This window comes from Peromyscus leucopus, chromosome 7, assembly GCF_004664715.2.
Source record: "Peromyscus leucopus breed LL Stock chromosome 7, UCI_PerLeu_2.1, whole genome shotgun sequence".
Lineage (NCBI taxonomy): Eukaryota > Metazoa > Chordata > Mammalia > Rodentia > Cricetidae > Peromyscus > Peromyscus leucopus.
Genome location: NC_051069.1, coordinates 3,260,787 through 3,285,173, shown reverse-complemented (window position 1 = coordinate 3,285,173; position 24,387 = coordinate 3,260,787). Strand labels below are relative to the sequence as shown.

General features: G+C 39.7%; 1 protein-coding gene across 3 annotated transcripts in view; it reads left to right on the top strand.

Annotated features, from left to right (window-relative positions):
- Nucleotides 1-22,679, top strand: part of Ice2 (interactor of little elongation complex ELL subunit 2) — a 40,220-nt gene extending 17,541 nt beyond the window's left edge. The window contains exons 10-16 of one of the 3 annotated variants that reach the window (XM_028865975.2): nt 3,343-4,375; nt 4,952-5,127; nt 9,779-9,908; nt 14,652-14,736; nt 15,877-15,927; nt 17,346-17,604; nt 21,690-22,679. In XM_028865975.2, coding sequence (XP_028721808.1) covers nt 3,343-4,375; nt 4,952-5,127; nt 9,779-9,908; nt 14,652-14,736; nt 15,877-15,927; nt 17,346-17,604; nt 21,690-21,818 — 1,863 coding nt within the window. In that variant the 3' untranslated portion in view covers nt 21,819-22,679. Of the gene's footprint in view, nt 1-3,342; nt 4,376-4,951; nt 5,128-9,778; nt 9,909-14,651; nt 14,737-15,876; nt 15,928-17,345; nt 17,605-21,689 lie in introns of those variants that run through there. The other 2 variants (XM_037207365.1, XM_037207366.1) reach the window with 2 other exon arrangements.
- Nucleotides 22,680-24,387: the final 1,708 nt, after the last annotated feature.

Sequence of the window (24,387 nt, the reverse complement as noted above, 5' to 3'; positions counted from 1 at the left end):
AAAAAGCAGGTACATCTGGGCATGTTTGTAGGCCCATAGAGAGAACAGATCTTTAGAGCTCATTGGCCAGCCAGCTTAGCTGAACAGTGAGATTTAGGTTCAGTGAAAGTCTCCATCTCTCAAAAAAAAAGGTAGAGAGTAACAGAGAAGAAGATGTTTGGCCTCAGCCTTTGACTGCCACACAATACCACAATAAGGTATCATCTTCTTTTAGTAAGACTGGAAATAACAAAAAGGATAAATGGCATAGGTTAGCCAGCCATGTGGCTCTTATTGCTAACCCTAAGACTTGGAAAGCTGAGGAAGGACTTGTGAGACCTGTCAAAAAGACAAATACTGAGGAGGGTGTGGAGCACTTGTTCAGAATGCAGATTAGTCGACCACTACAGAAAACAATGGGGAAGTTCCTTAAGAATAAGACCGCCATTTGTTCCAGCGACTGCCCAGTAAACATAGATGTCAAAGAGAACAGCAAGCCAAAGCACTTAGACCCTCAGACCTTTATATCGATTGAAGCACTATGCACAGGAGCCAGATATGGAATCAGCCTCGCTGTCCATTAGTGAGCAGCTGGATCAAGAAAATGAGATATATAAATACATTGGGATACTGGTAAACCTTTAAAGAGAGGAAAATCTTGTCATTAGCAACAGTGTGGGTGGTACCTGAAGACCACAATGTTAAATGGTTAATAAGCCAGTCACACAAAGACCATGTGATTTCACTTTATAATGTGACATCTAAAAGATGCTCATAGAAGTGGACAGCAGAGCAGTGGGCACAGAAGCCAAGGAAAACAGTGGGGAAGGCTGGAAAGAGATGAGTTAACAGGTACAGAGTCACAATGAGAAGTGAGATTAGTGTGGTTCTGTAACACAAGAAGGCTCTGATAGTTAACAGTACCGTGTAATTCAAAACTGAGCAGAGAATGAGTTCTCATTAGAGGCCATCTGTAAGGTGGGTATCACATTAACTTATTAGTGGTTTGAGTTTAAGTTTATAACATACAAAGCATTAGAATGACAGGCATGGTATAAATATTGGTTTTAATGATATATACTTAAAGGTAATTTTTTATGATTATTAAAGTGAAACATTTTATTTATAGAAAATTATCCATTCTACAAATATTTACTGTTTAGATTCTGTTGTGAGTGCTGAGGATGGGTAAATAAGAATGCAGCTGGACTTCTCTCAGCACTTACATTGTAGTAGATGATGCATACTGAGTGCACAGCAGAAGTAGCAGGTACCGATAAATATGGAGAAAAACAGAATACGTTAAGAAATGGAGAAATGGACAGGAATGGGGCCATTTTATATCCAGGACTAAAAAGGCCTGAGCATACTAAATATTTATTGTCAGAGAGTTTTAGTCAAGTAAAGAATCAAACAGTTTTCAATAAGATATAAAAATATTCTCCTACCCTTAATTTTCACCGTTTTGAGGCCATTATTGTTTTTATTTTTATGTTTATTTTTTTTTGTTTGCCATTTGAACTTTGATATTTTTATAATGTATCACAAAGCATTTCCAGCTTGTTTGATGTTTTATTCTTTTACATTAATTTTGGAATGTGTACTGGTGACAGGTTCCTATCAGGAGATGAGAAGTGCCACAGAGAAACACAGTAGGTTAAGAAGGATGAAAAGTCACGGAATGACTTTGATAATGGTGGACCTTTCCATTACTGATGACACCTAAAAATTATTGCTGGACAAAATATCAAAACTTATTTCTTACTAGCATTTGTGGTGGGGAGCATGGTTGTGGGGGAAGGAAGAAGCCCTAATAAGATAAGGCAGCTGGGAGGTGGTGGCACATGCTTTAATCCTAGTGCTTGGGGGGCAGAGGCAGGCTAATCTCTGAGTTCCAGGCCAGCCTTCTAGTATGTTAACCCTGAGTGGATATATAAAGTGTCACTGATTGATATTAGGGAAACCCTAGCCTTACATCAGTAAAGAAACTGTCCTCCTGGTCAGCTAAGTTCAAGGTTCTCTCCCAGAGTTTATGAAGTAGGTATGCATGAACATCTTTTGCTGTTGGACCCTACATCTCTTCTTGATGGTCTTGTCTGTTTTCTCATTTGTGAATATTCCTCTTTGGTTCTGGCATTTTACAGTTCAGTTTCCTGTGCTGTTGTACCTTGACACATGTATCTATATGAACATTTTCAAGGGGAATACAAAATTAAATGTGGTGATATTTTATTTGTGCACATCAATAAAGCTTATCAGAGCAAAAAGCCAGCCACTATATTAAACTTAGAGGTCAGGTAGTGGTTGCACACACCCTTAATCCTAGCTTTCGGGAGGCAGAGATTCATCTGAATCTCTGTGAGTTCAAGGCCACACTGGAAACAGAGCCAGGCGTGGTGGTACACACCTTTAAATTCCAACACTAGTTAACCATAGAGGTCTGGAGGTCTGTACAGACTGACAGGAAGTGACAGAGCTGGGCAGAAAGAGGAAGTGATGTAGCTGGGCAGAAAGAAGTAGTGAGATGGCAGGGACAGAAAGCATATAGACGTGGTTCTTTTTGGCTGAGGATTTCTAGTGGTAAGAACATGGTGGCTTCTTCCTGCTTCCCTGATCTCTCAGTTTTTACCCCAATATCTGGCTCTGGGTTTTTTATTAATATGACCGTTTAGCAATTCGTCTTACAATTAAATACTTGCATGTAAGTTGTGTACATTTTAGAGACTTTTCTTTCTGCTGTGTTTCTGTGAACACGTACATGGAGATAGGAGGGACATGTATGTGTATGTGTACTCATGTAGAGGCCAGAGGTCAACATCGAGTGTCTTTCTTTATCACTCTCCACCTTAGTTTTTAAGGTATAGTCTCTCACTGACCCTGAGACTTAACTTTTTCAGCTAGACTGGCTGGCTAGAAAGTCCCTGGGATCTTCCTCCACTGTACTCCTGTCTCCTCCCATAACACTGGAATTGCTGGTACACATCACTATGTCTGGCTTTTACTTGGGTGCTGGAGATCCAGACTCAGGTTGTGTGCTTTCACAGAAATCCTTTACTCACTGAGCCATCTCCCTAGCTCCATCTTTCTACTTTTAAAAACATGAACTGCCTGGTGGTGGTGGCACACACCTTTAATCTCAGCACTTGGGAGGAAGAGGCAGGATCTCTATGAGTTCAAGACCAGCCTGGTATACAGAGTGAGTTCCAAGAAAGGCTCCAAAGCTACACAGAGAAACCCTGTCTCAAAAACAAAACAACAACAACAACAACAAAAAAAAACTATCTTAGGGATAAGAGCACTAAGAGTTAGGTAACTATGGCCTTCACTTTTCCCTAATAATTTGCCAATATATTTTCTTCCAAGATATCCACTGAAACTAATGAGTGCCGAAAAATTGAGACTCTAGAAAATTTGGATCTGGATTTTGATGATGATGTCACAGAACTTGAAACCTTTGGAGTAACTACCACTAGTCCATCCAGGTCACCAAGTTCAGAAAGTGACTCCCCTGTACCCATCTTGACAGATGTCCACACAGCCTCCAAAGTAGCAACTGCACCTGTGGCACCACCTGCACCTGTGGCACCACCTGCACCTGTGGCACCACCTGCACCTGTGGCACCACCTGCACCTGTGGCACCACCTACACCTGTGGCACCACCTACACCAAGCATTACTGATGATTCTAGAAGCTTATGTCAGATTCTGATGAAACAATTACAGAAGGAGAAACAGCTCTTCTCTGGTGTGGAAAATGGTCCTAAAGAGTTTAAAAATAAAGATGATCAGGTACTTGAATCATGTGGTGAAGAGGTTCGCAGTGCAAAATCTTTGACACAAGATAATGAACCCCACAAAACATCTGATGGGATCTCTAAGGAAATTGATGTAGATATGCTGTATACCAATGATGAAGGACCAGGTGTTCGGGGGAACGCAGACAATGCCAACAAAACAGCTACTGCATCAGAAACAGCTAAAACTGGGAAAGGGATTTCCTGCGGGAGTGATACAGATGAGGACTGTTTAATCATTGATACAGAGAGTAAAAGTAATAGTGATGGAAAGACAGCTGATGTGGGGTCTAAACCAGCAAGTCCAAATTCTTCAGCACAGACTTCTGTGGGAAACCAGACCACTACTACTGTTTCTGAAGAATCTTGTGTTTTAAAGAAACCTATCAAAAGAGTCTATAAAAAATTTGATCCAGTTGGAGAAATTCTAAAAATGCAGGATGAGCTTTTAAAGCCAGTTTCCAGAAAAGTGCCTGAGTTGCCCTTGATTAATTTAGAAGAATCTAAACAGCCATCTGCCTCTGAGCAACCCTCCGTTACTTCAGATGCCTCAAGCTGGCCAAAATCTAGTTGGACTTCTGCATTTCAGAAGCCTAAAGGACGTAAGTGAATATCAAGAACTTACTAGTTTGTTCCTTTTCCTTAGCTTTTCTCCCTTCTTTCATACTATTATAACCCATTTTGTAATTTTTACCTAGTCACTGACATTTCAGTCTGTCAATCACTATTTCTGCTCCCACTGTGTCCTCTTTGTATCTTTGTATGTGTGCTATACCCTGTTTATCCAGTATGTACATGGAAAGGCTACTACGCTGATGGAGGGGATTATAAACATTAGCCTATCCACACCTTCTGTACCCTCTGTAGTAGACTGCAGGTTGAGTGTGCCAATGCTCCTCAGTCTGTCTGACTTGGGAATATCAGGACCTTTTAAGTTCTTTCTTCTTGCTGCTTATCACTGTGATGCATGGTTTGCATAGTGCTCATGGAGATATTCGTGAAAAGTAAGAGAACTTTAAAACTCTGGTTGCAGCTCTCTGCTGCAATGTCAGTAAGTAAATTCGGTCCAAGGTGGAGAATTGACAGTTACAAAGAGAGTTACTGAGTTGTTGTATTCCAGATTACAGTACATAAAGGGGTAGCATATTTTTAAATGGTAATGAGGAATGTTTTTAAAGGATTGCCATATGAACTCCAAGACTATGTTGAAGATACATCAGAATATATAGCTCCTCAAGAAGGAAATTTTGTCTACAAGTTGTTCAGCCTGCAAGACCTGCTGTTACTTGTGCGGTGCAGTGTCCAGAGGATAGAGACAAGACCACGGTCCAGAAAACGGAAGAAGATCAGAAGAGTAAGTTACCTGAGAAGTTGTGATGTGGCAGTGTAAGGGATAATCCCAAATATTGGGCATGGCATTCTTACGAAATTTGACTTTAACTTATTGATCACTCCCATAGTTTTTCTGGGTAAACTTCTTTTAGTAAGATGTTGAAATCAGTTTTGATAAGAAACACACACCATCATATAAATACTGGTAACCATTTTGACTAGTCCATATGAACTCTGGGAAAAACATGCAGATTGATTTGACCAGACTGTCAAGACTTGACCAGACTGTGTCTAGCCTGTGTATGTGTGACTTTGTAATTCCTTGTCACCTCTGAGCCCTCTCTTTACCCTGAGACATTTCTCAACCTCAACGTCTTTTAGAAACAGAAGCTTTAAAAGAGCCCTGGAGTTTCAGGGCTGCTGGGGTGCCAGGCTCTGCTGTCTTCCCCTGTGGCCCCTCTTGGGACATAAGAAGCAAATGATTGTTACAGTTTTCCCACTGGCCTTTCTGCGACTGAGCTTCTCTTTTAGAAGACCTGGCACTCTTTCATGTGACTTCTAGAGATTGGCAAATAAAGAGAAGCTTCTGTTTTAGCTGATTGCGAAGAGGTACTGACTTGTCTTTTATTGTTTCTTAAAAGGATTCTTTTTTTGAAACTCCTATTTATTGACGGGGGGGGGGGGGTGTATGTGTATGTTACACACTTGCGTATGCGCACATGCACACACACAAACATGTGTTCACAAACATGTGTTCACATACATGTGTTCATAGAAGTATAGAAGTCAGATGACAGCTCTCCTCTTTGGTTCTTTTCTTCTACTATGTGGGTTCCTAGGACGGAGCTCAGGTCATGGGGCTTGGTGGGAAGCACCTGAACCACAGAACCATTTCGCCTGGCCAAGAGAACCTCTTAAATTGTGTTCTTTTCTTTATGTACACGAGTGTTTTCCCTGCTTGTATGTCTGTGTGCCACATCTGTGTACCTAGTGCCCACAGATGCCAAAAGAGGGAGTTGGGTCCCTTGGAACTAGAGTTATAGACATTTGTGAGCTACCATGTGGATGCTGGGAATCAAACTCAGATGCTCTGGAAGAGCAGCAGCCAGTGCTCTTAACTACTGAACCATCCATCTCTCCATTCCCATTTTTTGTTGTTGTTTGTTTTGTTTTTGTTTTTGAGTTTTATTTCTATACTTACTTGTGCTCTCATTTTTTGTAGTCAGCTTCATTTCTTTCACATTCCACCCTGTGCCCATACCACTTTGTCTTTTTCTTTTCATTTATATACTCAACAGTTGTTGATGTCAGTATCTCTTAAGTAAAAATAGCCCAGGGAAGTTTTGGACATCAGTTTAATTCTTGACCAAGACAACTTGGTTAGGAAAATTGTCATTCACTCAAAAAGGGAAATTTATAAGTACCAAGCTATAACCATCTAGGAGAAAATTATTCATCAAGATGTCAAAACAATTGAGCCCCAAAGAACATCTAAATAGAAGTCTTATATTTCTGACTGTCAAGAGTAAAACTTGAAAGTTTTCAAGGAGTGCTTGTCCCTTGCTTCTGTTGTTATGTGTGGTGGTTTTGTACATATGGTATAATTCCCATACTTTAATGTATGCCCCTTGGATTTATGCCCAATTTTTCTCTTTTCCTCAAGTGTTAGCACCATAGAAACTCAGTAAATAGGTGAGAAAATTTGAGGGGTTGAGAGGCTAGGGATCTTTGTAAGGAACTTTAGAGGGAAGTTAATATCCACGCTAGTTTGAAAAATACTGTCATTTCAGAATGTATCCTTGCAATATTTCCTCCCTAACAGCCAACAACTTGTTCAAAGTTTTCAGGTTTGCAAGTCTGACTCCTGGTTTTCAAGAATATCATCTCTGATTTTTCCTTAACTCTTCAGTTTTATGTTGTTATTAATATCTTACTTCTTCAACAAAACTCAGCTTAATAATCCAGCACTTGGGAGGCTGTGACAGGAGGATTGTCAGAAGTTGAGGCCAGCTGCTCTACATAGTAAGTTCCAGGCCCGCCTGAGTTACAGAGTAAGCCCTGTCTCAAAAAGGCTAAACCTCCCTTACTACCACCACTACCATCCCCCCCCCAAAAAAAAAAATTCAACAAAGCTGCCTGTTAGAAGAGAACTTAAACCAGCAGCCAGTTTGAGAGAACAGAAGTGAAGAGCTTACCAGTTCTGTACAGAACTATGAAATTCAGGCCAGCTAACCACGGGATGGCTACTAGCTCTTGACTGTCCCAAGTGCAGCATTTTACAATGGTTAACAGTTTTACATCCAGTTGCTCAAATTTTATGTTTGTATTATAGGTGTTTAAAAAAAAACCAAAACAACAACAACAACAACAACAAAACTGCTTAAAGGTGCAATATATTAGGAAGAATAGAAGTTACTCAGTGGTACTAAAGAGAAGATTCTAGCTATGAATTATCTGTTTATGAAAGTACATAAGGGTTTGAGAGGTTTATGCAAACAGAAAAAAAGAAAAGCTTTCACTTGGGCAGCACAGACTACAGCCACCCTTCCAGGGAAATGAGAAACTTTCAGATCACAATTTTTTTTTTTTTTGGTTTTTTGAGACAGGGTTTCTCTGTGTAGCTTTGCGCCTTTCCTGGAGCTCACTTGGTAGCCCAGGCTGGCCTCGAACTCACAGAGATCCGCCTGCCTCTGCCTCCCGAGTGCTGGGATTAAAGGCGTGCGCCACCAACGCCCGGCCAGATCACAAATCTTGATTGTGATTTACACTTCAATTGTTGATATGAAGGAAAGAGAAAACATTGAAGCCCTTCCCGTGGCTTCCTGGAGATGGCAGTAGAATACATACAGAAATCAAGTCAAATTCAATACTTAGTTTTATATCAAAGAAAAGCACACTCCCCTTAAAAAAACAAAATTATCTGTGTCTTGAGTATACTTTCCATGCATCTATAACACTGTAATCCATTTAAGATAGAAAGATGTTCATCTTCTCTTGCATCACCTGTTCTTTTCCATTTCTGCCATAAACTATGTCACTGAACATATTTCTTAGCTCTCTGACATGAGGCTTAAGGTTTTTGTTTGGGTTTTGATTTATTGTGCATATGTAAATGGTATATGAGCACTTATGTGCCATGAAACATGGGTGCAGATCAGAGGACAACATGCTAGAATCTGTTCTCTCCTATATTTTATATGTATTCAGGTTGTCAGGTTTTGTAGCAAACAGTCTATCTGCTGAGCCATCTCACTGGCCCAAATTTCTCAACACTCTAGACCTTTAAATTTTGTCTCCAGCTTCTATTTGCTTTAAAGTTCAGAGGCTAAATCATATTATCATTTGCTAAGAAACTGTTATATGGTACAATGATTTTAATCCATTCACAATTTTTATTTATTTATTTATTTTTTAATTAGAAGCCACTTTGTGGTCATACAACCACAGCCTCTTAAAAATGCAGAATCTTAGGCACCACTTGAGTCTATATTTTAGCAGGGTCACCAGATTATTATATGCATTACATTATAGGCAATATTACCTTTAGGAGTTAACCAACATCTTACAGAAATCAGAAATAGTCATACAAACCACACCATTCCATGTGCTGTTGACTGAAATACTGTGTTTGAATTGTTCTTAGCACCACTAGTATACCAAAGCCACTAAACCACTTTAGAAAAGCCAGAAACTGAAAAACAATGATAAAATGTTTTTAAACCTGTGAAAGACAGTGCCTTATTTTAATTTTAAAGTGCTAATTAGCCGTGTTATTTGAGTAGGTTCTGTAAACCTTGTATCTTCTGTAGCAGGGAATGGAGAATCCTGTTGAGAGTAGAATTTTTAGGCTGGGGATGTATCAGAGCTCAGTGGTAGAGCACTTGTGTAACATGCACGTGACCCTGGGTTTAAAGTCCAGCACCACCAGAAAGAATTGAGTTTTCACTGGCAGACGATAACGTGTTGCTACAGTATTCCACAAGTAGGTACTTGCTTGCACATCCACCCTTAGACTAGTAACGGGGATGGGTAGTCATTTTGCTCCACCTGCTTGATATCCTGACCAGTAAGTGCTAAATGGATACAGTGTCACATGCTAAGTGCTTGGAATTAAGCCTCTGCGTTGTGAAGATAGTAACATCCACAGTTGTTCTAGCACGTATTAATGTTCATTCTTAGGAAGAAAACTTTTTTCTTTTCTTCTAAAAAGTATTAGTGTGTGTTAGTCACTGCCTTCTAGCATTTAACTCTTGACCTAGGAGCAATTGCATGTGCTGGAGTCCCAAGGAGTCTGCTTGTGAATCACATTCCCTGGCAGAGAGGAAACATGTTACAGTATGTGGGGAGTTTGTCTGTCTGTGTTGGAGATGAGGGTAGTAGTGAGGGATCCCTTATCCATCCTCCGTTTTCTGAATCTACCCCTTAGAGGCAAATGTATTCATATCTTCCTGTCCAAATCCTACACTATACAAAATAAATGAAATGAAATTCCCTGCAAGCATTTGAAAACTGCTGGATATATAGGCAAATATATTTTCTATGAGTAGTAAATTTTGTTTTTGTTTGGGTTTTGATTTATTGTATATATGTGTGGTCTGTGGGCACTTGTGTACCATGGAGTATGTGTGGAGATTAGATCTGGAGCTTTGACAAAATGCAATTTTGCATTACAGCAATTTCCAGTTTACGTGCTACCAAAAGTAGAATATCAAGGTTGTTATGGAGTTGAAGCTCTGACTGAAAGCGAGCTCTGTCGCTTCTGGACTGAAAGTTTATTGCATTCCAACTGCTCGTTTTATGTTGGTGAGTCTCTAGGAGTCCTCTTCCCCTTTGTAATTCCCTTTAAATATATACCTTTAAATTCAGCTGTATGCTCATACTTCCATTTTGTCCTTTTTTGTTTTCCATTCTCTGATTATGCTGACTCTGTAGTTAAATAGTGACAGGGAGTATTGGTTAGCTATTAAATTGATCTACACATATTTTGTAATTTTCTTAGAATTATAATGACATTATCTTAGAAATCTCATCTTGAAACAGTGTTTGATTTATTTTGGTTTTGAAGTTTTGAACAGGAGGGAATTAGCAGGGCTTTGAATGACGTTGCCAGGGTTCTTGAATAGTTAACATGCTTCACGTGACAAGTTTCTTGCTCTTATTGTTTATGCTGTTCTTTCACATGGGAATGCTACATGCTGAACATCTCTGTCATCCCTTGTCTTGGACTCTACACCAATACAGTTCAATACAGTATTGATCTGTCTGCCCTACCAGCTCCCATCTCTCCCAGTCTCTTCCTTCTTTGGCTCTCTAAATGTGTTGTCTTTACTTGTTTGTTACTTCCTACATTATTGTTCTTTCTTAGGCCATCCATCCCTTTTTCCTGCTAGGCAGTAGGTAGTTTAAAGTCGGAGCCTGGTAGAGCCTTGTGTATTCCTAGTACAAGCATAAGCATGATGCTCTGTGTATAGTGAGTGCTCTGTATTTTTCTTGACTGATTTAGAAACAGTGGTTATTTATTGGAAAATTTTCTCCCATTTTGATTAATCAATATTGAAGGGGGTGGTGGTGTTTAATTTTTATATGGCATCTGGATGGCCTCAAATTCACAATCCTGCCTCAGCCTTCCAAGTGCCAGAATTGGTCCTGTGCTGCCACACCTGGCTAATGTTTTTAGGGCTCTCCTCCATTGTCAGACACATACTCAGATGTTTGTTTTAGTAGCTTCCATCAGTAATCAGGATTCTAACGTTCCTACAAAGCCTTAACACCACAGCCTCCTTGTAAAGCGTTTAAAAGGAATTGCCAGTTACATCCACTTGAAGAAAAGATTTTTCTTTAAGTTATCAATAAACTTTTTAAAGTCCTAACAGATGATGCAGACTCATTTTCTAATGTACTGTTTAACAGATGAAATTGCCATCAGTTGTATGACTACTTCACCTAAGGACTTTTTACAGGTCCTAAGTAGTTATTGCCTTGAGTCTAACTAGCCTAAAGACCTTCTCGTTGATACACCTTTCATTTTCGTGTGACAGGATAATGCATATGGTTCCTGTGACACTATTTGTTGAAGGAAATGAGTTGTTGTGGACTTGGGTTTTGTTTTGATATAGATATACATGGATATGAGTGAGCAGGCACACCCCTTTCTTGTTGTCTTAGTGCTGGGGACAGACCCCAGGACCTGTAAATGGTAGGTAAGCACTGTACCTCTGCGCTGCACCCATAACCTAGGAACAGGTTTTCAAATGCTGTGTTAAAAGTATTCATCAGGCAGAGCATGGTGGTGCACGCATTTAATCCCAGCACTGGGGAGGCAGAGGCAGGCTGGTCTCTGAGTTCAAGGCCAAATTGGTCTACAAAGTGAGTTTCAGGAGAGCCAAGGCTGTCACACAGAGAAACCCTGTCTCAAAAAACCACACACACACACACAAAAAAAAGTATCCATCAGTATTAGGAGTTTAAAAGTGTTGTAGTACTCTTAAGAAGAATGCTCAGTGAAGTTACTTGAAGAGCTGGTTAAATTGAAAATTGCTAGTGCGGGGCTGGAGAGATGGCTCAGTGGTTGTGAGCACTGACTGTTCTTCAAGAGGTCCTGAGTTCAATTCCCAGCACCCACATGGTGGCTCACAACCACCTGTAATGAGATCTCATGCCCTTTTCTGACCTGCAAGCATATATGTAGGCAGAGCACTGTATATATAATAAATAAATAAATCTTTGAAAAAAAAAAAAAGAGAAAGAAAATTGCTAGTGCTAGTTCTAGAGTGTCTGATTGAGTAGTCCAGAATGGGACCTAGGTCTTTATGTTTCTAACACAATCTCAGATAATATGGCCAGCACCATACCTCAGTCTTGAGGTGCAATAAGCATATTTGGATTTTTTTGTTGTTTGCTTGCTTGCTTTGCTATATATAAATCTGCTCACCTCCTCCTCAAGATTACAGTGTCTCTTGCCCACTAAACCCTTAAGAGTTACTCCTTGAAGAAAACCTGTAGTCTCATCACAGCTTCTCTCTCTACTGTCCAGTACCACGATATTTATCAAAGCCATCATCGAGCTGGCGTTCAGTCAGCCCTCCCTTTACAGTTCTTACTAGCATGACCTCTGTTATGGCAGCATGTTAAGAGTAGAGATTGTATATAAGCTTCACTGCCAGCTCCTCAGTGCACAGTTATGAAGTAGATTGCAGACATAAATGAGCAGTGACTGCCTTTGTCTCTTATTTCAGTCTGTATTGATTGGTCACTGTGTACCTCTTAGCAGTTCATGTACTGAAATTAAATGTGTGTCATGGTCAGCCATTTGAGAATGAAAACAAGGAATTGGCCAGCAAAGATTAAGATAAAGGAAAGAAAAAAACAACCCAGAAACAGAAAACCCACCAAAGGTAATGCTGGAAGTGAAATTGTAATGGAGCTGTAGAAGAAATAGCTGCCTGGGAATGTTGACCCAGCCACTTCTCAGGAGACTCTCGCTGCCAGAGAACCTTGGTGATTATTAACCTAGTGACATAGAGGAGAACAGTGGTGACATCAGGATGAAGAAACGCCAGCCTAAGGTTTTAATTAAAGGAATTCTTGGATAGACCATAGAAGTTGCTCCTACCTTAGATAGAGTGTGGCAGTTGCCACAGTGGGAAGTGCTTCTCTGTCGGAGCTGTTGAAGAAGGCAGGGAGCACTGCTCACAGTACTCTTGCGAAAACTTTTTGGAAAAGGTGGGAGCATGCTGGTTTTGATGCTTGAATTGCAGTATACTAAATGCATTTTTTTTTCTATTTTATTTCTCTAAATACTTATATTAATGGAGAATTTGTTTTGATAAAACATATGAAAATAGTGAAATAATTGTAAATTTTCCATTTATTATTAAAATACAGGATTTCAGCCTGTATGATTGTTTTTACAAACTTGTACTGCATGTAAAGCTAGGACTACCTCTGTCTGGATTATGTATAAATGATGTATGAACATAAAGGCTTAATTTCTGCTGTCTAAAGCAGTGCCTCCCAACTGTACCTCATCTTAAAAATGATCTAAAAAAGAGATCTAAAAAAGCTTATGGCTGAAGGACAATGGCGAGAGCTTTCACCTCAAATCTGGCTCAAGTGCCCCAAGGGCTGAGGTGACAAGTCTCTGAGGCACTGAAAGAACTCACTTGAGCCCTCAGGTTAGACAGCTCCAGCATTGAGAGTTCCCTCCTGGAGGAAGCAGACTTTCAGAGCGCTTAGGGCAGGACTCTAGTTAGTTCTTCGATAGACTGCATTTGCTGGGTACTATACTACATACTTTTATTGTTGACCTTTTTAAGAAAAGGTAAGTAAGTGCTGTTAGTAGTCTCAAAGGCTTATTTATTAAACATCAAGAAATACATTATTGCATTTAATATCCTCTTTTTATACCTATTAAACCATTAAAATGTCTTTATTATTAGAAATGTCATATATAGTGAGCACTAGAAATGGAGAGGTGAAACTGAAGTTGGCATAAGAAATAACAAGTGGCTGTGGGGACAGATGGATATGTTGTCTTCAAGGGATGACATCTGATAAAAAATGTTTCTAATTAACTTCTTTGAGAATAAAGCAAATGATATTAAAGTAGGCTAGATATAGAAATGAGATATTAAACTATGTGCAATTTTTGTAGTCCCAATGACTGATTCCTACTTTCTAAGTAATTTGTTTTGACGATAAAATATTAGGAGTTAAAAATATAAATAAATGTAAGCCATTATTTTCAGCACTGGTGGTTGTTTCTTACACTGTGATGTCTTAACCTTCATGCAGCAGTAGTAGCATGGCCTTCCTATTGACCCGCGTGTATTGATTTGCCTCAGCAGCTCCTCCGTCACTCGGTACATCACAGCACCTCAGTGCATGTCTCAGTCTATTTTGTTTTAAAACGTACACATTACTTTCTACAATAGAAATGTCATTTTAAGAATATAATGTTTGAGATTTTGTGAATTATAGATTTATATCAGGCATGTAAGAAAATAAGACTTTAATAGATTGCTTTACTCACTGAAACATTTATGATTGCTTTAATTAAAAATAATCTATATTTTTATAATCTAAGTTTTACAGTAATGTGTCTTTGAGATTTATCGAGCATGACCAGTCCACAGATTTGATTTTAACTGCTTATTTACATGGTGAGCACATGCTTCCCTTTTCAGCATCATGGAGATGCAGCTCTAGTGGGAACCATGGGCACTAATGGCTGAGCAGTTTTTGCTCTTAAATTAAGATTTAGAGGCAATCATCCTATTTGGGGAGTGTGGACATATGTAAACTATTCTATATTCAGCAAATATTTAAAAATGAATACATACCATAATTTGTATTTTATATCATTGTAAATTCAGGTTTACTTGATAGCTAGTGAGATATATTTCTCCTTTTAAATACAAAGTCCTTTATAGTTGTTAAAAATGTGTAAAAATCATCTTTATATAGAGAGACTAGTTAACTTTTTGGTTTTTTTTATTTTATAACCACAGTAACTTGAGTTTCTTTAAGTTCAATGTTTTCTTTTAGGGCATATTGATGCATTTACTTCAAAGCTTTTCATGCTAGAAGAAATTACCTCAGAAGAATTAAAAGAAAAACTTGCAGCACTCAAGTAAGGAAGTGCTTTGTGGTGGGCACTGAAAAGACTTCACTCCTGTAATGTGATCTCGGATTTTCCTTTACCTACAAATAATGATGATGTTTGATTATTTTCAAGATCAATTCAATTTCAATTGAGGGGCCCCCAACCCAATTTACATTATTTGTCTCCATTTGCAAAGAAATGTACTGCTAATACTCGTCTTCCCTCTTCAGACAAAGGAGGCTAGAGTCAGAGAGTGATGTGTTAAAGTGCAGGGAAGCAAACATTTTAGCCCTGTGTAGATGAGACAAGGATGAGACAGCCACAGACTTTCAGGCATCCGGATTATGTGACTGACTGGGTCCTCAGAACCCTGAGTGCCTCGTTGTGAGAGAAAATAGCTTGTGCAGAGTTTCTCATTTTATCACACAACTTGGCATGAAAGGCTTGTGGTAGCATCATGGCCATTTCATAGACAAAGAAGCTGGGACTGAGAGTGCTCACAGGCTGAGCTGGGAGCACAACCTTGATAGTTAATGTGCTAAAGTCACCACTGTTAGCTGCAAAGCTCCACTTGGCACAGCTCTGTGAGGGAACAATCGGACTTGAACTGTGCTTACACTAGTGTCCACTCTGTAGAACCGCCTTATATGTGTGCATAGAAAAGTCATGGCATTACTACCTAACCCTTTGCTCACTTCTCTCATGAAAGTCTTTTTTTAGAGAGACATAATAATGGGAATAGGTTTCTATGTAAACGAGGCACCAAGGAAGCACCTAGAGTAATACTTGTGCTTTCCCCTTTGGCAATCTGCCCACCCCACCCCCACCCCCACCCCCACCCCCAACCCCCGTGCTTCTCTGCATTGCACATGCATGAAGTCAGGTTTCTCAGCAGCTGATTACAGCTGGTCTGTAGTTTCATACTGTGGGAGCATTTTTTAATTATATTATTATAACTGCTCTAACACAGAGCCAAATACTTCATGAACATGAAAAGAAGGAATTTAAGTCTCTCTCCCCAACATAGTCTACTTGCTGGCCCTTGTTCTGCATTATTTGCCTGCTGCTGCCTTTGGCTGTGAGCAGTAGACCACACGTTTATTAGTGAGGCTTTGCTTTCTAGGTTTGTTTCAGTTTAATTTCACATCAGTTTCTTCTGTTTAATAGGATTTCAAGTTTATTTAACATTCTCCAACACATTCTAAAGAAATTGTGTAGGTAAGTACTTTGGGGTATTTTGCATAGATGTTTTTATTTGCTTTGCTGGAAGTTAGGAAATTAGAAACTTTATCAATATGCTATTAGAGATAGATGGAAAAGCTAGAAGTGTACAAGCATTTTATCTGAGTTAAAATTCCAAAAAATATGAGTGAAAGATAACATGATAGTGTCTAGCTGTAATAAAATTGCAAATGTATTTTTTGTTCTTCTCTCTCCCTTTCTCTCTCTTCCCTCTCTCTCTCCCTCTCTCTTTTACACACACACACACACACACACACACACACACACACACACAGCCTTACTGTAATTACCCAGTCTAACCTCAAACTGTCAATCTTCTAAGATACATGAGTTTCATTGACTAGAAGCTCAATATTTGAAATGTTATTTATTCTTTCTACCAAATAGTCATTTGCCTCCTTATATGATTAAGAGAGGGGAAAACCTCCCTAGAAGCCAGTAATTCTCTGGATCTCCTTTGTCAACACCAGTTACTTTCAGTTTTAAATGTAGCTTATTATGTTTGTAGATAGATCTATATAACTAAAGCTGATTATCTTCATTTTAATTATGTGGAAAAGAACTGTTCTCTTTGCTTCTTTGGCCTAGAGGCTGTGTATTCCCAAGAAAACACAGTCCACTGCCTATGTGAATTTTGTTCTTTATGGTGATACATTGAATTCCTTGAAGCTTTCCAATAAACAATGAAAAATGTAGCAGATTGGCCGTCATCAATTATTGTGTTAATAGAAGATTGTGATTGATGCTCTGACCTGTGTGCAACCAAAAAGCCAGGTCTGATTGAAGCCCTACTGTGCACAGAACTGCAGAAAATTGCCTAGTGTATCTCTCATGTTTATTTATGCCCAGTTTGGAGTTAAGCTTGAAACCATGTGTGAACGATTTAGTATGAAGGTGGGTAGTGGGGCAGAACAGCAGTTAACTATAAACACATAAGCCTGCTGCTGTTTCTACATCTTTTCTACATGGTCCCTCACCTGTTTCTGACACTTTAAGAGTCCTGGACATGTCACATTTACTTTTGTGTCTCTATTCTCTTCTTTATTAGGAACTAAGTACAGTGTTGAATGGATGAAATATATGGTTGGAGTATATCATGGATTAGAGAGTTAGATGGATTGTTTTTCCATTAAATGACTGACTTTACAAATGGATAAAACAGCAAAAGAAAATGGTCACATATTTCTGAATTTTGGAATAAAAATGCTAAGATTGGTTGTCTGAAAGCTATAAAGTAGTTTAAGGCTTCTGAAATCTTTACTTTTATGGGTCCTGAAATACCTTAGATGTGGCATTCTCTGCCTGTGGTAGCTCAGTCTTGCTCTGTGGGGTTGGAAGAACATGGTGAAATTGGTACTATAAGCCCATGAGTTGAGTCTCCATGTTGGATGCAGCTTGCAGGATGGGTCCTACTTGCTATCTCACGCAGCAGAAGACTCTTCGCTCCTGATCTACAAGACCTCAGATGGAAAAGTTACTAGAACAGCATATAATTTGCATAAGGCGCATTGTGACCTTCCTGGTGTACCTTCCAGTCTCTCGGTTCCTTGGGTTCCATTAGATCCCAGCTACCTGTTACCATATCACATCCATCATGGACGAATACCTTGTACTTTTCCGCCTAAATCACTGCGCCCTGCAGCACAACCAAAGGTAAGATCTTTTTTACAATTAATATCCTATTTGGTTATTGATTACTAATCTGTTTCTCTGACTCCCTTCAACAGATATCTGCATTTGCCCGGTAACCATTCACCATCTAAAACCTGTGCCCATATTGTATGTAGGACCTCCTTGCTTATAAGTTTTATAAGTCAGCTAAAGAAATCTGTGCTATCTTGCTGTAAGTGTACATGCATGAGGCATCCATGAAGTACAGTGCCTTAGTTTCTGCCCAGTGCACACTTGTATTTTCTTAGTTCTTATTTATGCATATCCTCTTCCATTAAACAATTGAGACAATTTGCAAAAAAGTCCATATAATAAAATTATTGTATAAGTAAAAATTGTTAGTAATATGATGAAATATTTAAAAGCAAGTATTAGTAATTAGTGAGTGAAGTGGCTTATTAAAAATACAGTAAAATATCAAGAGCTAAGTTGAATTATGCTGAGTATTTTATAACTTAGGGTTTTTTGAGTTACTATTAATGTTATTATAAAACCCTTCTGGAAATGTCAGTTGACAAGCATTTTTTCTTTCTTTCTTTTTCTTTTTTTTTTTTTTTTGTTCCTAAAGACATGTTTCTCTGTGTAGCCCTAGCTGTCCTGGAACTTGCTTTGTACACCAGGCTGGCCTCGAACTCACAGAGATCCACCTGCCTCTGTCTCCCGAGTGCTGGGGTTGAAGGTGTGCACACCACACCTGGCTGAGCAGCATTTTAACCTGGAATTTGAAGCCACAGCTGCAGGTGCTCTCTCTGCTGTCTCTGCCCTGCCACCCGGTCTTCAGATCGTGTCCTCGGCTTCAGTTTGAGCTTAGTTGTAGAAGGACTTCTGCTGTCTGCAAACGAACCTGAATGTCCAGTGTATTTTCCTGCCCTGTGGCCAACACCTTTGAGTCAAATCACTGAGTTCTTTGGTCTCTGTATGGCTCCCTGGGAGCTCCTATAGACGCACCTGTGTGTCCTGTGAGCACTCTCTTTTTTCTTCCTTCTCTGTCACACCCGAGTAGTCTGTAAATGTCCCCAAATCCTTTTCAGAAAGTAGCTTTTCCTACTTTAATTATTGATGTTGATTTATTGTTCCCGTTGGCTAGGATTGTAATGCTGTTCAGTTCTTCACCCTGATATCACCATTGAGAAAACTGTTCTATTTGTTTGTCAGTCTTTTGGTGCTGGGGATTGAAGCCAGGCCTTGTGCATGCTAAGCGGGCATTCCACTCTGAAACACCTTACCTATTCCTAGTAGACTTCGATGAGAAAGTGTAAATGTGACAAACTAGTTGAGAAAATGAAAAAATGGAGAAAGTTAGTAACTGTATTGATCTCCAGTTTTGGTGACTATTTTTAGTTTCTAAATACTCTTTAAGTAGTGATTTTTATAATCTAAGGAAATGTCTTTAGTAACTTAAAAATAATTGAAAATATTTTTGAAAATCTGTATTCTAAGAGGACAGTTTTAATTTAGAAACACTAATTATAGTCTGTCAACTATAACATATAATTCTGTATGGGGGTGTCTCATTCCTTTTTGGTGAAAATGAATGGTTTAATACCTTGTCCCTGAACAACTTTAAGTTGAAGAAAACATATTTATGCAGGATTTTTTAATACATTTTTTTATTTTACATACCAACCACAGTTTCCCCTCCCTTCTCTCTTCCAGTTCCCCCGCACCTCCTTCCTATTCCCCTACCCCCATCCACTCCTTGGAAAGGATAAGGCCTCTCATGGGAGTCAAAAAAAGCATGGTATATCAAGTTGAGGCAAGACCAAGCTCCTCCACCCTTGTATGCAGGGTGTTTTTAAAAGAATTGAGTGACACTGTTACATTTTGTCGGTCAGACTAACTCCAAACATTGAATGCTTATGCCTTAGAAATACTTGGAAGATTTAACTTTTTCAGGAGAGTGGTCTAAATGTGCTGTAGTATAACAAGAAAATTCATTTGGACAAGGAGAAATTCTGTGTACTCAGGACTTGAACACATAAATATACATTCTAACAGTTCAGTCATGGGTATCACTGGACAGTGTCTGGTGCAGGGACAAATGCTCTGGGTTTATCTGGAAGCAGCCTGTTGCATAGCCCAGCACTGGGGTCATAGACATTTGATAACTAATGTTGCCTTGGTGTGTTTTGAAACTCAGCAGAACTCCTCCTGCCTCAGCTAGTCTGTCGTAGATGTATGTGTGTGTGTGTGTGTGTGTGTGTGTGTGTGTGTGTGTGTGTGTGTGTGTATGTGTGTGTTCCCTGGATACTCTGTTCTTTTTTCCTTTTTCTGTTATGCCCAATTAAGTCAGTAAATGTCCCAAAGCCCTTTTAAGAAATAGCTTTTCCTGCAAATGCTGAGGAGTTTTTAATTGTTGATTTTTTTTTTTTTTTTTTTTTTTTTTTTTGGTTTTTCGAGATAGGGTTTCTCTGTGTAGCTTTGCGCCTTTCCTGGAACTCACTCTGTAGCCCAGGCTGGCCTCGAACTCACAGAGATCCACCTGGCTCTGCCTCCCGAGTGCTGGGATTAAAGGTGTAATTGTTGATTTTTGTTGTTGTTCACATTGGATAGGATTGTGAATGCTGTGCAGTTCTCCACCCTGATGTCACCTCCCTGCCTTCCTAGCTAGGCCATGGAAATAGGACTTCAATAATTCCAACCAAGCTCAGCACCTGTCAGGTTCTAGGCTTAGCAGATATGCAGAAAGATCAGAGCTTTCTGAAAACTGGGAAGTCAGAACCTGTATGAAATAGCTGTCTGCATCTCTGATGTAGCCTTGTCTTGGTATGATCTTCCATCCCTAGTGCTCTTGAACCAAGTGCTCATCCCTGGACAGGGCCTGCAGCCCTGAACCCTGACTCCAGCACACTCCAGTAGACCTGCTTCACCTCCTACTGTACCAAACATCTGCTACCCTTCACCACTATAGGTTCCATAATAGGCATTTACTGGACACTTTCACAGTTTTCAAAATGTTTTCCTTTCTCAAAACCCAATAAGTGGATACCTTCAGGAAAAACCCCAGCTGAGTGGGGAAGTGACAGGTGCCTGGGAATCAGCACTTACTGTAAGGTCATTTAAGACATGAGCATCAGAGACCGACAGACTGGCTGACTAAAGCTCTGGTTTGCCGACATCCTAGCCATGTAATTTACAAACCAACCCTGAAAGCTCTAGAAGAGAAAGTAAAGACACTAGATTCTGGTACATTCTTAGGGAACCACAGTGCTGGCACTTCATTTGTTGGGCTGGACTGAGACAGTGCGTTTGAATCACCACTGCCCCTTACCTCCCATCTTCAGGATTGACTGCATGGGATGTACAGAAACACTGCCTTAGTGAGGTGGCTAGGGGAACTGAAGGCAGATACAGGCCACTTTTTGGAAATGGTTGCAGGCTGTACAACTTTGGTCTTGTGTGAGGCCTTTAGTGGCCAGGAAGGTGACAGCATTTCCAAAGTCTCTCCAGCCAGGGCTCTGATTAGCAGTCCTTTCCCCTTGCTCTGAGATTCTGGGAGCTGGATGCAAGTTGGAGCAGGCGTGAGAGGAGCTGGCATTCCTCTCAACTGTGCCCATCTCCTCCTCTTCCTTTCCCCGTTTCCTCTTTCTCCTCTGCTTTTCCCCCTCTTTGCTTTCACTTTTTTTATTTCTTCCTTTCTAGACTTCTTCTCTCTTCTCTTTCACCATCTGATCTTCTTGCCTTGTTCCATCTTACTCTCCGTCCTCCCTTTATGTGTCCTCTCCCTGTCCTTGCTTTTCTCCTTCCTTCCTGCTCGCCACGGAATTGCACACTGTCTCAAAAGGTCTGGTCTTCCTCACTTTCTAATTCCCCCTTTCAGCATCTTGTAAATGTAACAGCAGTTTTCAGCTGAGCCCTGCTCCAGCTTCTGTCCTCATTGTTGCCAGAAGTTTAATGCTTTTAAAACTGGGTCAGATTCAATTCTTAAATAGCCACGTGGCTGGGACTTAAAACTTTACAAAAGATAGTTCCCAGATTGAGAGTCTCTGTGTAAATGATGCAGGGTTGTTTGTGTGCAGGCATGTTGTGAATGTATTAAGTTGTTTGGCTCTTGATTTATCTCTTAGGTTGGTGGGACAAGAATGCCTCTCCGTAGCCACAGGAATCCAGTTTCCATGGAAACCAAAAGCAGTTGCCTGCCTGTTCAGCAAGATGAAAATGAAGGAGTGGCTCAGAATAAAAGGAAAATAACCTAAGGACTGGACCATGGAAAATGAAGTTCAGAAAAACCACTTGTACCAGTGTTTAACATTCAACTTTGAGGGGAAACGAGCCCTAAAAAGCAGCTAGCAAAAAGAGTGTTTCCCCTTGCTATCCTGGAGTTCTTACAAAGTGCCTTGGAAACCTACTGACTGTGGGAAGGGCAGTGCCAGCAGAAGTTAGTGTCCCTCCTCACTTCTGCGTGGAGAAAGACAAATATTTTTATAGTACTCTTTTCTAAAGATCACAGATAGGAAAACCACTTAGTGTTTTAGAAAGTGTCATGTGTTATGTTAGTAATTTGATTGTATTGCTAGTCTAATGAGACTGGCCCAAACGGTTAAACGTGGCCACTGTAGAAATAGCTGTGTGCGTTCTTCATGGCCCATTTTTGTCAGTATCAACACTACTATTGATGTGTTTGAAAACCTGTTGAAATTCCATTGTGGACACCAGAAGTGAAAACAAGGAAGATCCCTGTTTCTGAAAAGTGGCAAATGAATATTTTCCTGCTAGGCAACCACACATGTGTTTTATAAAACACTAGCATTCTGTGGTGTGACAGCTTTAGTGACAGTGCCTCTACAACTTTGCACCAATTCCATCTGAGTGTGGTGAACCACTGCCGAAAGCCAAGACAACATGAGCATGCAGGCATTCCGGGAACAAAGCTGGAGCATTCCATCAGGCATGGCTAAGGTGCCATTAAGCCTAGGATTTTCTTATTTATTTTTCTCATTTATCCTGATTCATTCAGAAAGCAGCATCAGCAGTGGGTTGGCCAGTTTGGATGTGAGGGGACAGACCTGTTCACTTTTTGTTACCTATTTTTTAATAAACACTAAAGGTATCAGAAATGTGTTTGCAATCTCAGAATTGTAGTCCAAAGGCAATTTTCATGTTGTTTTGGGGCAATGTGTGCATGTGTCTGTCTGTGTGTGTTCCATGGAAATTATACCCAAAAATCGGGGTCTAGAGAAAGGGCTATTGCAGAGGACCAGATTTGATTCCCAATCACATGGCTGCCCACAGCCATCTATAACTCCAGTTCCACAGGATCAGATGACCTATTCTGGCCTCTGTGGGCATTTCATGTATGTGGTATACATACATACATTTTGATAAAACATTCATGCCCATAAAATAAAATTCTCTTAATGAAAAGAAAGACTCAAATCCTCTAAAGTATTTTAAGCTGAAATTTTTATCTTCTATCAAGTTTTGTTTTGAATTGATTTTTCTGAGGAGGATTGCCTAAATTATTAGTACATATTACTATATGGATTCTTTGTTTCGTTGTTTTGTTTTGTTTGAGACAGAGTCTGTACATAGCTCTGGCTGTCCTATAACACAGAAATCACCTGCCCCTGCCTCCTGAGTGCTGGGATTAAAGGTGTGCGCCGCCATGTCCAGCTACTCTATGGATTTTAAGATATCATTTCCTTAGCCTGCTACTCTCCTTTTAAAAGACTTAACTTTCCTCCATAAACTTTGTCACTTATGCACATATTCAGAAATATTTTAGTTTTGACTCATTTGGCATTCAGCCTGGGAATGTGGGGTAGGAGATCCCTTTGGAATTAGCTCTTTCCAAAGCTAGACAGTGTTTGCTGCAGTCTGAATGTTGAAGACTGCCTTGGCCTCCTCTGTCTACAGTGATTATTTTTTAATTATCAAACCTGGGAACAGTTCTGATCACATAGAGCTGGTTTTCCTCTGTACTTAACAAACACATATTTGATGTTGTCTTTTGTTCTTGATTTCTAGCATAAAGAATTTGTAAGCAAGGTAGTGATATTGATAATAACTGTAGCAACGTTTTTATTGTTTTTTTTCTTGGGGGATACCTCAATATTAGAGTACTCACCTAGCATGCCTGTGACCAAAGGTTCTGTCTAGATGCATAGGAAGAAAAGGAGATATTAGGATATTATGAACCTAAACCTGGCTCACATATTCTTTTGTGTGAAAGTATAATTTATGTAAACGTCTTAGAAAACAAGTTCAAGAATTTGACTACAGCATTGTGTCATGAAATGTCACTAGGTCGCTATTGTCCTCTTGTCACATTCAGACCTCACAATATTGTTTACTTGACAGTAGACAACAAGTTCTGGGAGGCGGGGCAGAAGCATATTTGTTTACCATTAAATAATAATACCAGTAGATACGTGTTGTATTCAGGAATGAATAGATATCAATGGCTACATGAGACCCTGTCTCAAATCAGATTTTTCTTTTCCTTGTAGGTGTACATTCTAGTAGAGGAATTTGTGTGATGATAGTCCTGATAAAAAGTCATCTTGAAAGCTATCTTGAGCTGGGGGTGTATTGCTCAGTGGTAGAGAGCTTGCCTAGCATACCTGAGACCCTGAGTTCCACCCCTACCACTATAAAAAGGAAAAAGAAAAAAAGACATAGCACATAACCAAGTCTTGATAATTAAGGAAGGAGTTTCTGAAATAAAACTTCAGCTGGTTATTTTTGTTTTTTTTAAATGGGTAGGAGTTAGAGAAGGAAGGTGTAGAATATGAAAAGGTGAAAGGTGGCCAGAGCCCAGGCTGT